The sequence below is a fragment of the Silene latifolia genome, chromosome 1 (genome assembly GCF_048544455.1).
Source record: "Silene latifolia isolate original U9 population chromosome 1, ASM4854445v1, whole genome shotgun sequence".
NCBI lineage: Eukaryota > Viridiplantae > Streptophyta > Magnoliopsida > Caryophyllales > Caryophyllaceae > Silene > Silene latifolia.
The window spans coordinates 1331929-1347084 of NC_133526.1; the positions used below are offsets into that span (position 1 = coordinate 1331929).

The window sequence follows — 15156 nt, forward strand, 5'->3', positions numbered from 1 at the left end:
GATTATTTATTTGTCATTTAAAATCATTTGTTTGTCATTTAAATTCATCCTAGCATTTTTTTTAGAGAGAAAAGAACAATTCATTAATAGAACGTCATACGGCACTTACAAAGAATGAGTATAATCGAAAACAAAACTAATGGAAACCAAAGAAAAATAATTTTCTTATAAACTAGAGATCTCAAAACAGCATCTGACAATTCGGCTCGTCCTATTATCGTTATCTTCATGTAGCTTTTAAGGGGATCATTCGTTTGATTTATGAGTTAAAATTTAGGGAAATTCCCACTTGTAACCCTCTATTATGAGTTAATCTCACTTGCACCCTACTTTTCAGGAAAGTCTACTTGTACCCTTCAACTTCCTAGTTATTCTCACATATACCCCTTAAGTATAGTAAATGATGAATATTGAGGATGAAGTGTGGTAAAAGGGTAAAGGATGAACGTTGAAAATGAAGTAGAGACATATAAAAATGAATTTGAAGAGAAAACGATGTTTGTTGGAGAGAACAAATATTTCAATTAAAGTATCATATAGAGTATTGTTTATATAGCCCTTAACATCGTACGTAAAGGTACTTAACACTTCTTCCCCGCTTCATAAAGACAAGCGAGAATTCACTTAACGTCTTAGTTGTTGATGCTTAGTATTATGATATTGGAATATGGACTTGTCTTAGTTGTTGGTGCTTAGTATTATGATGTTGGAATGTGGCATTTCCTTAAAAGTAAGGGTATAAGTGAGACTAGTCTATATTTAAGGGGTATAAGTGAGAATAACTAGTAAATTGAAGGGTATAAGTGGGCTTTTCTGATAAGTAGGGGTACAAGTGGGATTAGCCCATAACAGAGGGGTACAAGTGGGAATTTCCCTAAAATTTACCTCTTACTAGTTCCAAAGATCGTTGACAAATCACTTTTACCCTTTGAAAGAACATGTTGCAAACCATCAACGAACTACTGTTGACTATATTACTGATGAAACTAACTCCACGAATAAATGGAAAACCCCCGAAATAAGGGATGTAAAAACGATTCTCACCAAAAGGAAGACTTATAATTAAATACAAAAACTTGGTTGAGACAGGGATAAACAAGTACTCTACATAAATGTGTAACTAAAGATAATTACACATTACGTTACTCAAACTCGTTTTAAAGGATCGGATACGGATGGGTACCTAAGTGTCAAAATCGGCTTTTTTTATGAAAAATATTAAAATTTAGTCTAAAATAAAGTGTCGGGGTGTCAGAAAAATGTACAAATGTCAATTATTGGACAAGGTATGCAAGCTTATATGATGTGTGTCGAGGTAACATAAACTAGAAAGTCATTATTCACACCAAATTTGTTCCACTTTTAAGGAATCACTCTCTAAAAAGTCTCTCTCTAAAAACCTTAACCCTAACCTCCAAGTTCATCAATTAGGGGCTACCGTCTACCAATTTTGGTGGAGATAAGCCCCAATTTTTCCGTTTTTCTTACTAAATATCTATTAATTATTAATTATATGCAAATAAATCTTGTCTCTCCTTTATTGGAGATTTGTCATTGCCTTTGTGTGAGTTTGGTCCTCATCTTGTGTGAGATTCATCCCTCTATTTGAGAAGTTCAAGAATTATGTGGAAGATTAATGGTCTTATATGTAGTCATATGGTGCTGCAATGGATATTGGATTATTGCTTACGATTTGTGAGATCGGACAAGATTCATCTCTTTCAAAACTTTATTATCAGATCTATGGATCCCCTCGTAGTTGGCTGTATGAAGAAACAACGGTATTTTAGAGGGTGGTGTGTAGAAGCGCTTTTATCTAATAACGATCTTAGTTTTAGGAAGAGTTTATCTTGCTTGTGTTACAAATTTGTATTCAATTAATTTTAATTTTTGTTACAATTCTTGTATGACATATTATTATTATTATTATTAATTATTAATGAAATTGATCTTTTACTCAAAAAAAAAAACAAAGTAACATAAACTAGACATCAGGGAAAAAATAATTATTTTGGACTAATCATGATATATTGGGACAAGTGAGAAGTATTTAAGCATATCTAATAACAAAAGAAATAGGATGGTAATTAACTTTAGCTTCCAAACGAAAAAAAAATGAGGTATTTGTGAACAATCATATAAAAAAATAAAATAAATAGAAAGTATTTATGAAACGAAATGACTATATTATATTTTGTTGATAGGTCATTATTTTCCTTAAAATAAGCTTAAATTGTAACATGCCACTAATTTTATGAGAATTAGTTTTATGAAAGATTTTTCATGTAAGAATTTCATGAGAACATTTCAAATTAAAATAGTTATCAAAATAAAGTTGAGTAAAATTAAACTAATTATAAAGTACAGACACTAAAATCTCTTTTTCATTCAAAAGTTAATAGTTATATAAATTTTTTTTTTCCAAAAATTACTCCTAATAATAGTTTCACCCATATCCCTATTTATATATAGTTATACAAAAATTTAACACCTAGACCTATCAATATTTATTTTATTTTATTATGTATTAAGGAAACTAGAGTTATATAACCCAAAGTTTCATTGGGATTGATTGACTTAGATTGGGTAAGTGGTAGACCTAGGAGAAGCCTCGTAGAGGGCGATCACCCCGCTAAATAATACGAGTAAATTTTTTGAAAATTTAGTTAAAATTTTTAAACTTTTTTAAAGTTTATCTTATTACAGAGTACTATTACTCATTTATTTTTATTGATTTTTTTTCTCACTAAATTAAAATAGTGGCCCCCAATTAGCTTTGACTTTCATATGATTTGTAATTTGTTGATTGATGTGGCTTGTGATTAAGGTAAAGTATACTATTATTGGCCATAATCCTACCGTTGATGACTTAATTGTAGATTTGTTGTATGTGGAAATGTAGAATAGCTTTAAGTTAACGACTTCTTTTTTAGGTGTGTGTTAAATAAAAGGGTAATGATAAATACAACCCAGTGGGTTGTATTTAAGAAACCAAAAGAGGAAATAAATTCATAATATTTGCATTAATTGTATTGGTTAATGTGTAATTTAGTTCTCAATTTCTAAATTAATACCCAAATTAGAAGGTATTTAATGCTTAAATACAACCCAGTGGGTTGTATTTAGCATTACCCTAAATAAAATGGACCACATATACATCGACATCTTAATCACATGCATATTACGAAGTAATTTCATAACTCTTTGTTGAAATATTAGTGTAATAATAGCTATTAGTATTACAATTCTCTTTGTCTCGATTATTTATTTATCTTTGATTTTGTCACAATGACCAGAGAAAGAGAAGGAAGGCAATAATAGGATTATTAGTGAACCAAACTAAGGTAGATGATCAAATCGTCCATAAAAAATATTCATAAAATAAAAAGGTAAAAGGTTGATTAAGATACCCCAAAATCGAATAGGTAGACAAATAACCAGAACGGATGAAATATTTACTTATTTAGATATGCTAATAATGATAAAACAATGATACCTTACAATAATACCTTAGTACTCGTATGTGTTTATGTTTATTACGGAGTATGTTGTATGTACTCTGTATTAATTAATTTGTTGTGGTTTATTAATGTAGGGTTATGAGATATCTAATGTTAATTTCTCGAAAATAATGTAAGGATCAGAGTATTAGATAGGATAAGAAAAAGGATCATATTATTATGATAATACGTATAATTGATGTTATATTCTTAATTTTTAATTTGCAATTGAACTCAATCTGCTTAATCAAAAACTTGATAAATTTAGTTATTTTAATAATTTGTGCGCTAGTTTAGAGTGTGAATGTGAAAATATTCTCGTTGTTACTCGTATTTCATTCAAATAGTAATAATAATGAATTCATCTTTCAATATCTTATGAGAAAATTCCGCACTTGCATTCTTAATAATGTATGCCTTAGAAAAACCGTAATAACATTAATTAAAATATGTATGTTTTGATTTAGTGATTAAGATATATAATTCGTGGTAGGTTCATAAATATAGCCATGGCCCTTTTTCATGTACGTCTTTATGACTTATTTCACGTAAGGAGAAGATTAGAATAAATCTTTAGAAAACAAAAACTTGGTTGACCCTAATTTTGCCAAAAGTTATACCTTAAGCAAGATAAGAGAAGCGTATAGCTTTGGATTATCCTACGAGTTGAGCAAAAGAAATCAACAAAACTAAGACAAGAAAAGTAATAAATTATGCGAAAGCTAAAGCTTAAGAACATCTACTAATAAACAAAATAAAGAAATAGAAGAGATGATGAAATGATTACGAAATTCTTGTTTAAGGCTAATATATCCATTATTTTAAACAGTAATTGTATTAAATAGATGGGTGTGAATCAAAGTACTCTGTAAAATGATTAGAAAATAACAAACTCGCGCTTCATTTTATTTGTATAAAAAATACTTGTAATTATTTCGTTTAAATTTAAGACTGATATAACTATTTTAGAAAGAACAGCCATAATTAGTTGCATGGTGAACAACACAACATAAGTATGCATTAGTAGCTTTTGTCGGTAATGATAGATAGAGTGACCTTTTATGAGAGAGAGCCCCATTCCAATTTCCACGCCATTTGCCCATTTGCCCATTTGCCAACCAATTGACAGTTCATATTTTAAGTGTTAAAGCTCCACGCGCACCCACCTCGTTGACCGTTGCTTCCCGGCAAAAAGGGAGAATGATATACAGTGATTAGTACGGAGTAATATAGGGAATCCGTTATCGAGTCGACGGTTCAGAATAAATCAAGTAATAAAAAGAAAATAGTAATACTAATTATACTTCCTCCATTTTCAGTATTTTTACACATTTGTTGAATATATGTGAGTTATATTTTAATCAAATGTATAAAATTAATTGAAATGGAGGAAGTATAAGGGAAAAGAATTGGCTAGGGCCTAGGATCATTACTCTTCAATTGTGTTAATGACTTAATGTGAAGGTATATGTTTTCGTCCTCGCTTCTTTATCTTATGGTGCATTTACACCTTATCATCATTATTAATTTATTATCGATCTTTTGGGTCATGTCTAATTGAAATAGGATGGCGATGAGTACTAATTATAAGCGCTTTTTATTATTCATTATTATGCATGCATAATAAAAAAAAAAAATGTTTTCAAGGTGATATTAGAGAGAAACAATTAAAAAAGGAACATAATTCTTAATTTAAACTCATTTTAATGTTATAACGCTTTATTTATGCAAGATTAGCAGAAAAGGAACATAATTCTACTTGAAATATTAAAGAGAAACTTGTAGACAACGAGGACGGTGAATTCTGTATCATTTTCGTATTCAATCTTGTATCTCATCGATCACCTTAATGTCTAACAAATCATTTATCTAATATGATTTACTCAATATACTACAATTGATAACAATTATGTACTTGGCTAGTAAGAGAAGTAATAAAATAGAAAACAAGGTGTGAAAATCGATAAATAGTCCGAAGTCGAGAAGCGGGTAGGAAAGGTCGATGCTAGGAGTATTATTATTCTAGAAATAATGGACATAGAGCATCACATATTCACATTGTATAATTGTAGGAATAATAATGGAGAAGAGACCAACGGCCATATATCTTGGCGTAATTGGCTCTTGATAATCACGTAAACTATGTAATTGTGGTCTCATTTAGGGAGCAATTTCTCCTTGAATTGCTACTCGGTCCAACATTATAATATCACTAATTCTTATTTAAGATCAACAAATCCGTCTTAAACACAAAACAAGTCAAATAGATTTTTAAGTTGCGACAAAAAACAGGAAGTCTAGAGCATGATAAGTCTTGTCCAATCTATCTATTAATTATATGGAGTTAGGGTTTGATCCGTTTTATATTTTAAGGCGAATATCACCGTCTTAAGAGAAATCGAGCGATTATAATATGATTTTTCAATTAAATAGGCCAACTTGTTGCTTATAGGTCACTACAGTACTACACTAAGCCGCGAATTCAAGTAAGGCATTAACTGATAATAACGGTTTAATTCTTAACTCTGATTAGCGAATTCTATGCGTGACTATAAAGTTTGTAATCTTGATAGTATCACTCAGTTTTTAATATCAACAATCTTAACTCTGATTAGCGAATTCTACGCGTGACTATAAAGATTGTGTTCTTGCTCTTATATGAATATCGGACCGGATCAGACCAGACTAGACCGGACCGAACCAGACCGATGTATTATGAGAGTCCATATTTTTCTTTTTTGGTTCACACGTATCATCATGAATTCATGAGTCTGACCCACATTCTCGAGGTGATAGAGCCATAGAGGGTCCACTTTACGATTTTAAAGATGTTCATTCTAAAATTAATTGACGATGAATGAAGTAATTTCGTATTTCCATGACTTATAAGTCATAAAGTACTCGTATTCAACTACATAATTTTTTCATATAACCACATATGAGTTATTGAAGTTACCTACACTTTCTGTCTTAGTGAATAGTTTAGATTTTTTTTTTTTTGAGAATAAAGTAAATATAAACTATTAACTGAGAGTCGAAACGGAGGGAGTACAAAACAATGCCAATATTGGCCAAGTTTTATGCTATATGGACTGGATTGGAATGGACCGGGCTGTCACACAATATGGGTAAATAATGGATATCCACAATGTCCTGAAAAGTCGGCCCATCTTAGTAATACCCCTTATTAAATACTCTAAAATTACCAAAAATCTGATCCAAACCTCATTATTAGTAGTACTCCCTCCGTTCCAGTGATATGTTTACACTTCCTTTATTTTTCCCTCACAAAATAAAGGAAGTGTAAACATCTCACTCGAACGGAGGGAGTAGTACTTAAATCCTTTTAGTAATTTTAGTCATTATACAAACAATTCTCCTATATAGAACCGTTCTATAGCATACGACTAGCTTAAAAGGAGAGAAGCCCAAAAAAAAAACAACTATATTTATTTATAATTTAATTTAATTTTAACTACCCGACATTTTATGATAAAAACTAACATATCTAAATATACAATTTATCAATATAAAATTTTAGGTTATCAAAATAAAATAATTTTGTACATGTTTATTAATTAATTTATTTGGGCTTATAGTTATTGGGCTAGTTTTATGGATAAATTGGTCTTACACAACAATTTGTGTTAAACAAAATTACAAACTATTTGATCATTATAGTTTATCAGCAACTCTCTTATAGGAGCGTCCTATAGCATATGACTGGCCCAAAAGGAGAAAAGCCCAAAGTTAGCATATAATTACATTCATATTTCAGTTTATTTTGATTACTCGATATCTTATAATGAATACCAACATATTTAAATATGCAAGTTATCAAGATAAAGTATTATGTTACCAAAATAAACAGTTTTTTTTACACATTTATTAACTTATTTAGTTTGCCTTGTGTCATTAGGCTAGTGTTTTGCTAAAAATGGTCTTATAGAATAATTTATCGAGTAATAACATCATGGCAGTTTGGTGAGATGGATGCAAGTCGTGTGGGGCCGTATCTTGCCACCATGTCTGGAGAAGAAAAAAGTATGGCTCGGGCAGGGAAAGGGGGGTTTCGTGTTGTGCCAGTGAAATGAAATGGAGGCCCAAGCAAGGCCCACGCCTCGGCCCATGACGTGTCTAACCAATTCTTTCATTCCAGCCTTCTTTTTCTTTTGTATTTTGAGCGTGCTCAAGGCCGTGCCGTGCTGGGCTAGGCGCGGCCCATGGCATAGCATGGTGTGTCATGTTGGACCGTGTCAATCCTGTGTCCTGTACTCCTGATAAAATTGGCCATGAGTTGTGTTGGGGCGTGCCACTCCACAACCCGAGTGCTAACTTCCATCTCTAGTATATACTGAGTACGAAAATTGAAAGCTTTTCTTTTCTTTATTGATATAGGATACACAAATTAAAACAACATAACTATGGCAGACAATTATGAATTTAATTTCTTCTTCAATCAAATAAATAACAAATGACAAAAATCGATTACAACACCAAAAGGGATAGAGCAATGGCAGGAGATCGACATCATTGTTACTCCCCAAACTCGAAAACATAATGAACATGATCATCATTTACACAAATTCAGGACACTATTTCTGGTTGCTTATTTTTCGTGACCTCGACATGAATGAATGGTATTTGAATCGACAAACTGAATGAATGAATGAATGAATGAACGAACGAATGCAATGGACTGACTCGAGTCGACTCCACAGCCATTGCTCATCATCCTCTTCCATGCTGTGATATATATTCCACATTTTCTCTATTCTCTGTTTCTTCTTCTATATATCTTCTATAAACCTATATGCATATACCCGAAAAAAACGACCAAAAAAAAGGAAATATTATGTTAGACTACTATCAGAAAAAAGGACGGCCGATCATGAAAAATGTCGAAAACATTAGCATAAGATGAACCCAAATGGAGTAATAAACCGTACGTGCTGAACTCATTTGCCAGGTTTTAACAGAAGCGGTCACACTGGCAGTTGTCGCATTGTTGAACAAGTATAGCTTTGCGTCTTTGTAGATCGCCTTTGTTGGGTAGACACGATTTGTGATGCTTGTTCTACCACCTTGTGCAAAGGCTTCTATAATCGAATGATCCACCTATTGTCGAAATATATCATTTCACACAAATTATTAGTAATATTCAAGCCGAATGTGTATTGAAGCGTAACACAGTGCGCAAATTAACCTGAAAGACTTGGATTGCATACCAGAATTCTCATAGACAATTTTTCGCCTTTGAGGACAGGAACGGTGCTACCATAGATATCTTTAACAACATCAGGTGCAATAGACGACCGAGATAAGTCAGAGCAGAAGAAAGTTTTGAGGCTGCCAGTCGACGTTTTAACAATGTAGAAATAGACCGGAGTGTGCTCAGAGAGGTCATTAGCAGCGAGAACTAAAAACCCAAATGGTCCTAGAGCACCCCTTTGTGTAGCTCCCCTGCTTGCAGGGCAACTGTACTGCTCACTAGAAACTGGTAGTCCTTCTATATCCTCTTGATCGACGTTGAATTCAGCGACTATGTCCATCTGTTGAATCATCATAGGTTAAAACTAAATATAATCCTGAATTTTTTACAGTAATCAAGTTAAGGAACAAATTCAGACCTCAGTAGCGGAGCCAACATCCAAAGGAATGATAGATCCCGGAGAAACAACAACTTTGTCGAAATGCTTGCTTTTGTGTCTTAAGGTCTCTACTTCCTCCACTGGCCATAGAATTAAGTTGCTTCCTGTCTTTTGGTCATACAAGACTGTTCTCGGAATAGCCTGTATTCATAAAAAAAATCAATTTAATATATCGAACCCATGTCATGAATACCACCAGGGAGAATGCACGCGCTGCCCTTGAAGTTTCGAATTTTGTCCGAAATACCCAATTTTTTGCTCCGGAAAACTTTAAAAGAGGTTATAACTCGTGTCTACGAGTTCAGAAAGTGATAATTTTTTTTTTTCAAATCGATTATCTTTCCGAGAACTACGATTTGAAAAAAAAATTGTCGTTTTTGGATCTCGTGGCTATGAGTTTTTTTTTTCAAGTAGTAGTTCTCGAAAAGATAATCGATTTGAAAAAAAAATCGTCAATTTCTGAACTCGTAAACACGAGTTATAGCCTCTTAATGTTTTCCGGATTAAAAAATTGGGTATTTCGGGCAGAACATCAAAGTTCAAGAGCACTGCGTGCATTTTCCGATACCACCATTTAACAAAGTAGAAATACCTGAAGAGCAGACCATCCTTTCTTAACATCAGCGGCTTCACTGTCGCTTTCAGGGATCCAACCCCATAAGATCCTTCTCTTCTTATTTTGGTCATAAAATGTCTTGGAAGCATAGAATTTACCTCCATAATCGTACCTTAGTCCGATTCCGACGTCAATCGAAGGATTATCAGGAACCCATGTAACATTGGCCTCACTGTAGGTGCCTAAGGCATAATAATCTTGTCTATCATCATCCATGCTAGCCTTAAGCACGTGCTTCACAAGTGGGCCTTTAATGGAAGTGTCAAGCCCATTGGACTCGGATACAGATACCGGATAGAAATCGACACATTCCCACATACCCGTCCCTTGTACAGAATGTAAGATGTTGTCCAAGAGATTGTATGTCTTAAAGTCAGTTGTCTCGTAAACTAAGGCAATGCCGGTTTTATTATTAGTTTTGGAACCGATAGTGATCCTCCATTTGCCTTCGGAAGTCATCCAAGCGGTTGTAGGGTCACGGAAATCCAACTTGTGGATACCGGGTGGAGGGACGAGGATAGGGTTTTCAGGGTACTTGACCCATTCGCGAAGAAGTGGGTCGGATAAGTCAGCAGGGTAAGCGAGATTTTGGACTTGGACCGAGTCATTGGTTGAACCGGTGTAAAGCATCATGATTTGACCATCGGGTAGGATGGTCGCAGACCCGGTCCATACACCGTTGAAGTCATACCATTTGTCTGCAACCATGGCTAAGGGAAGATGTTCCCAATTGATTAAGTCCTTTGACACGGCGTGGCCCCACACGATGTTTCCCCATATTGCCCCTCCTGGGTTGTACTGGTAGAAGAAGTGGTACCATCCATTGTAGTATAACGGACCTGCAATATCAATTATAGTACAACTGGCTGTATAACTCCCGAGCTTTATTATAAAATATAAAATTTTCGACAACTGGGTGTTTTTGAAAATCTAAGCATTATTCATTTGAATATGGTTATCGACTATCAGTCGATAATATATTCAGACGCTAATTAGCGTATTTTCTTCTAATGAAAGTAAATTAGTAAAGGTAAAGAGTAGTAAAAAGAAAATTACCGTTTGGATCTGAAGAAGAATATCCGAGCAAAGACAATTGGACCGACCATGATCAAGACAGCAAAAACAACAAGATAATATTAGTTTTTTAGTGTCTTAAAACATAAATAAAGTATTATATACGGATTATTTAATCATGAACCTTAATTATACAGCATAGTGCATACAATGTGAAACACAAATATAGCCTGTACTTTTGTCTTTTACATGTATCGTAATCTTCTGTAAGACGGTTTTACAATAAAATATTACGGCTTACTCATTCGTTCAGAATTACCTAATTACCTCCTTAAAACTTAAAACTCGAGTTCTACTATAAGACCGTTTCACGATAATATAATAAGAGACCTTGTCATACGAAAATTTGTGGTCGTAAGATTACAATGTACGATTGTAGGTCATGCATGTTTCATTGCCGTATTGACTTTTCACAAAATCGGTATTAATTCAATGTAAAAACAATAATAAAAGGGGTAAAAAAAAAATTACCGTTCATCCAATTCTTGGCAGGTTGAAAATGAAAGGAACTTCTTTGCCAAGATAATTGAACATCATTCCAATCAAAAACAGGCAATCTAAGGCCACGTAACGGTAAATCATTAGCTTTTTCCGATACGCCGTGTGGTTTACCGCGAGTCACCTTAAATACGACATCGTTTGAACCCGGTACAATTTCTACACTAGCCAAATTCTCGGGTTCAGGTCTCAGGTTCAAACCCTCGTCTTTAACGGGTTCTATAATAACATTGGTGTAATAATCCGCCGTGCTCATGATAAACGCCAATATCATGAGCCCGGATAATATGGCTAACCCGGCTCTCAAAGACCGCTTTGGGAGCCGGGTTGAGCCATGCCGGTCATCACCCGGCGATAGCGGGGCGTATGAGTATGGAAGTTCCGATGACGACTCAACCATGTTTTTTCTTTTTCTTTTTTTGTGAACGATTGTTTGATTTGAAATATTAATTTACGTGATTTTATTGATGTTTTTTTTTTTTTGCTAATTTTTAGGAATAATAATGTACATTGACGAAATAATTAGAAAATAAATAATAAATAAATTATGGAAAATATTATTTTGCTAAAGTAAGGTAAGTTGATATGATGAGGAAAAAGTTGTGTGTATTTATAGGGTGTGTGTTTGAGAATCATGGAAAATAGAAAATATATACCGTGGAAAGATTGGTTTCCAAAGTGATACTAGGAAAGAGAGAAATAGAAAAAGACAATTTATTTAAGTAATTAAAGAAATATATAAAATAAAATATAAAATATATAGGAAAGAAATCAAGATTCTTTATTAATACATTATTTTTGTTGGGCGAGATGCATTAGGACAATAATGAAATTGGAACAAAGATGTTTGCTTGTTTTTATTAGATCAATTGGAGTAAATGGTTACACCAAATATATCAATGATATGGAAATTAATTAACGCAGTATGAATTTGTAAAAATTGGATGTTATTTACTTGTTGTCGTTAGAACTTTGATTTGGAATCGTCGGATAGCACATACAATTTTACAATCCATACGTGAACAGATGTTAATACAGTTATAAGTGGTGATGACGTGAGTTTAAATCCCGTCAGATTAAAATAGCCTTTATAGCTCCCTTTACAACAGGAACAAAACATACATGAAGAGGTGACTGACCGATCTAAATAAGATTTGAATGTTACGATTCTATATCGGCTATATGTAAATACGTGTGAAGGTGCTTAGAGTTAAAACACCATCTTACAATCCTAAGATCTAATTACGTTGTAATAATAAATATTTTAACTTTTTAGCCTTGTTATAAAATATTTCAAAGAGTGTTGATGACTCCTAAATAAAGTCCTACTCTATCCCAATTAGGATTTAGGAAGACGAGTTGTATTACATCTAGTAAATAAATATACCTGAAAGATAGGATATTTTTATTTTTAATTTAGGGGCTCGAAAAAAGACTATGTTTTGTTATTGAGTGAGTTTTCATAATATACATATAGAATCAATGCATTCATTCATATAACTATTTAGCACTTTAAAAAGTAATAGATTAAGGGTAAATGATTAATAATATGTTACAATAATTTTTGTGTAAAGCGGTTTTTCACTAAATTAGTGTAAAATCACCTTATAATTTGCTCCAGTCGATTTAGTCTTAATCATCTCATAGATCCAAAGTATGATCTTGACCATAATAACATCAAATTCACTCTTTCTAAAACAAAGATTATTTGATACTCTTTATAAAATTGAGGGATTATTCGATACTCCTTATAAAATACGGGGTACCCCATTATTTACATTACCAGCAATAAAAATTGTGCAATTATACGCATGGTTTGGTTAAAAAGAGCCTTTCAAGATCCATAGTATCATACACTCATACTATCATGTATCCATGTCACACTCTCATGATTTGAATCTAAATTATTGAAAAGTGACAAATCCATTCATATAAATAACAAAGAAAAAAGGAATCCAAAATTGTGGATGTGGTGAATATACAGAGTTACAACTTACAAAGGTCAAATGATTGATAGGAAGATCAAGTTTTTGTATGAATAAAACAATGGGTTTTTGATAACTTATACCTTGAATAACTCACTTTTTCAAATCTTATACCTAAGATAACTTTCCTTAAAATCTTATACCTAAAATAAAATTTTCTTCCAAACTCGATACCAAATATCGAAAAAACCTCTGGATTGATGATCTTCTCCTTACCAATTAAACACCATCATCCTTTTCCCACCTATTAACACACACATCCACAATTACCACCACTAAAAATCATCAAATTAGTAAGGGCAAAATCGTCAATTTAAGGCATTTTTTTAAGATTTGGTATCAAGTTTGGAAGAAAATGTTATTTTAGGTATAAGATTTTATAGAAAGTTATCTTAGGTATAATATTTGAAAAAGCGAGTTATTCAAGATATAAGTTATCAAAAAACCCTAAAACAATAAGCTCTCTTAAGACGGAAATATTCATCTTAAAATTAAAATGACCCAGTTAATATCAAGCTTTTATAGAGATAGGACACATTTTTTTTTGTCATTATTTAGACATTTTACCCGTTTTAAGTTTAGGCGTTGTTTGATAAACGACATATTAGCCAATTTTTAGCATATTCAAGAGTTTTAACATGTTTGACCAATCAATATGCTAATTTTAGTGTTTGGTAAACAACATATTCAAACAACATATTTGGGGTCAATATGCTGTTTTACAATATGCTGCTTACCCCAGCATATTGGTTAACATATTGTAAAATAGGAAATTTTTCTTCATTTTACAAAGAAAATTAACAATCTACTAATCATAATCTGCCAATTACCAAACACTCAAATTAATTCTGCTAATTATAATATGCTAGTTAAATCTCCTCATAAAATCTGCTATTTATAATCGATTTTGCAATCTATTTTATGCTGAAATTAATCGGTTATTTATCAAATAGGACCTAAACGAATATTTTGGTCTTAAATAATTTGTGATAATAAAATGATGAAAAATGATAGAAAGGGGACATAGCATGTTCAAGGTGTGTGCAAATTCCACTTGCATTTGCATCACCTTCCTAACTTTGTAGTTTTCTGTGATTTATCACATGCACGTCACATTATTACATCTAATTAAAACAGCCGAGCTTCCGGAGGAGGGTACGTAGTACAACTAACATGATCTGGAAATCTAGATCCTCTCTTTTTAATTGGTCCTCAACCTCTCTAAAATCAATTGCTGTCAACTGTATGTCATAGTGTCAATGTATCTATGGGAGTATAAAATGGATCTTAAAATTTCAATTACTAAAAATTTTTGGTTGAAATAATTTCTTAACAGCATCTGCTTATAATACAACAGTTAGTCTTGTTGAAGACGGGTCGGAGTAAGTGACGGGTAATGCCACTCACAAAACGGATAGGGGGGACAAGGTGGGGGCACCTCCATGTGCTTCCCTCTCTCCTCTATTTGGGTCATTTGTAAGAGAAAATGGTATCCGTCACTCCAAAGTGACGGATACGTGCCGTCTTCAATGAGATTTTGTGATAATACAAAGCTTTTAATATTTTAAGTCACGTTCTTATAGACTGTTATTTTCTACACTTAATTAAACCAAATTTATATAACTTGAAGTAAACTTATGTGAATTGAATTAATTTATACGGTAATGATAAATACAGCCCTTAGGGTAAGGGTTTTATTTAAGCATTAAGTACCTTCTAAATTTAGTACTTATTTAGGAATTAAAAACTAAACTACACATTAAGAAATGTAATTAATGCATATATTAAGAATTTATTTCCTCTTTTAGTTTCTTATATCATTTCCCTAATTT

At 32.6% G+C, this 15156-nt stretch overlaps 1 protein-coding gene across 2 annotated transcripts; it reads right to left on the minus strand.

The window, feature by feature from the left end:
* Positions 1-7923: 7923 nt before the first annotated feature.
* On the minus strand, positions 7924-12014 carry LOC141591917 (acid beta-fructofuranosidase 2, vacuolar-like). Of its 2 annotated transcripts, none has more exons than XM_074412418.1 (6): positions 11313-12014; positions 9744-10606; positions 9131-9292; positions 8729-9052; positions 8450-8618; positions 7924-8309 (listed from the first exon to the last, which is right to left on the minus strand). In XM_074412418.1, the coding sequence occupies exons 1-6, from the start codon at positions 11737-11739 to the stop codon at positions 8302-8304; spliced, it is 1953 nt and encodes a 650-aa protein (XP_074268519.1). In that variant the 5' UTR covers positions 11740-12014; the 3' UTR covers positions 7924-8301. The 2 variants fall into 2 exon arrangements, with proteins under 2 accessions (XP_074268519.1, XP_074268526.1); XM_074412425.1 differs by having other exon boundaries at positions 10824-11960.
* Positions 12015-15156: the final 3142 nt, after the last annotated feature.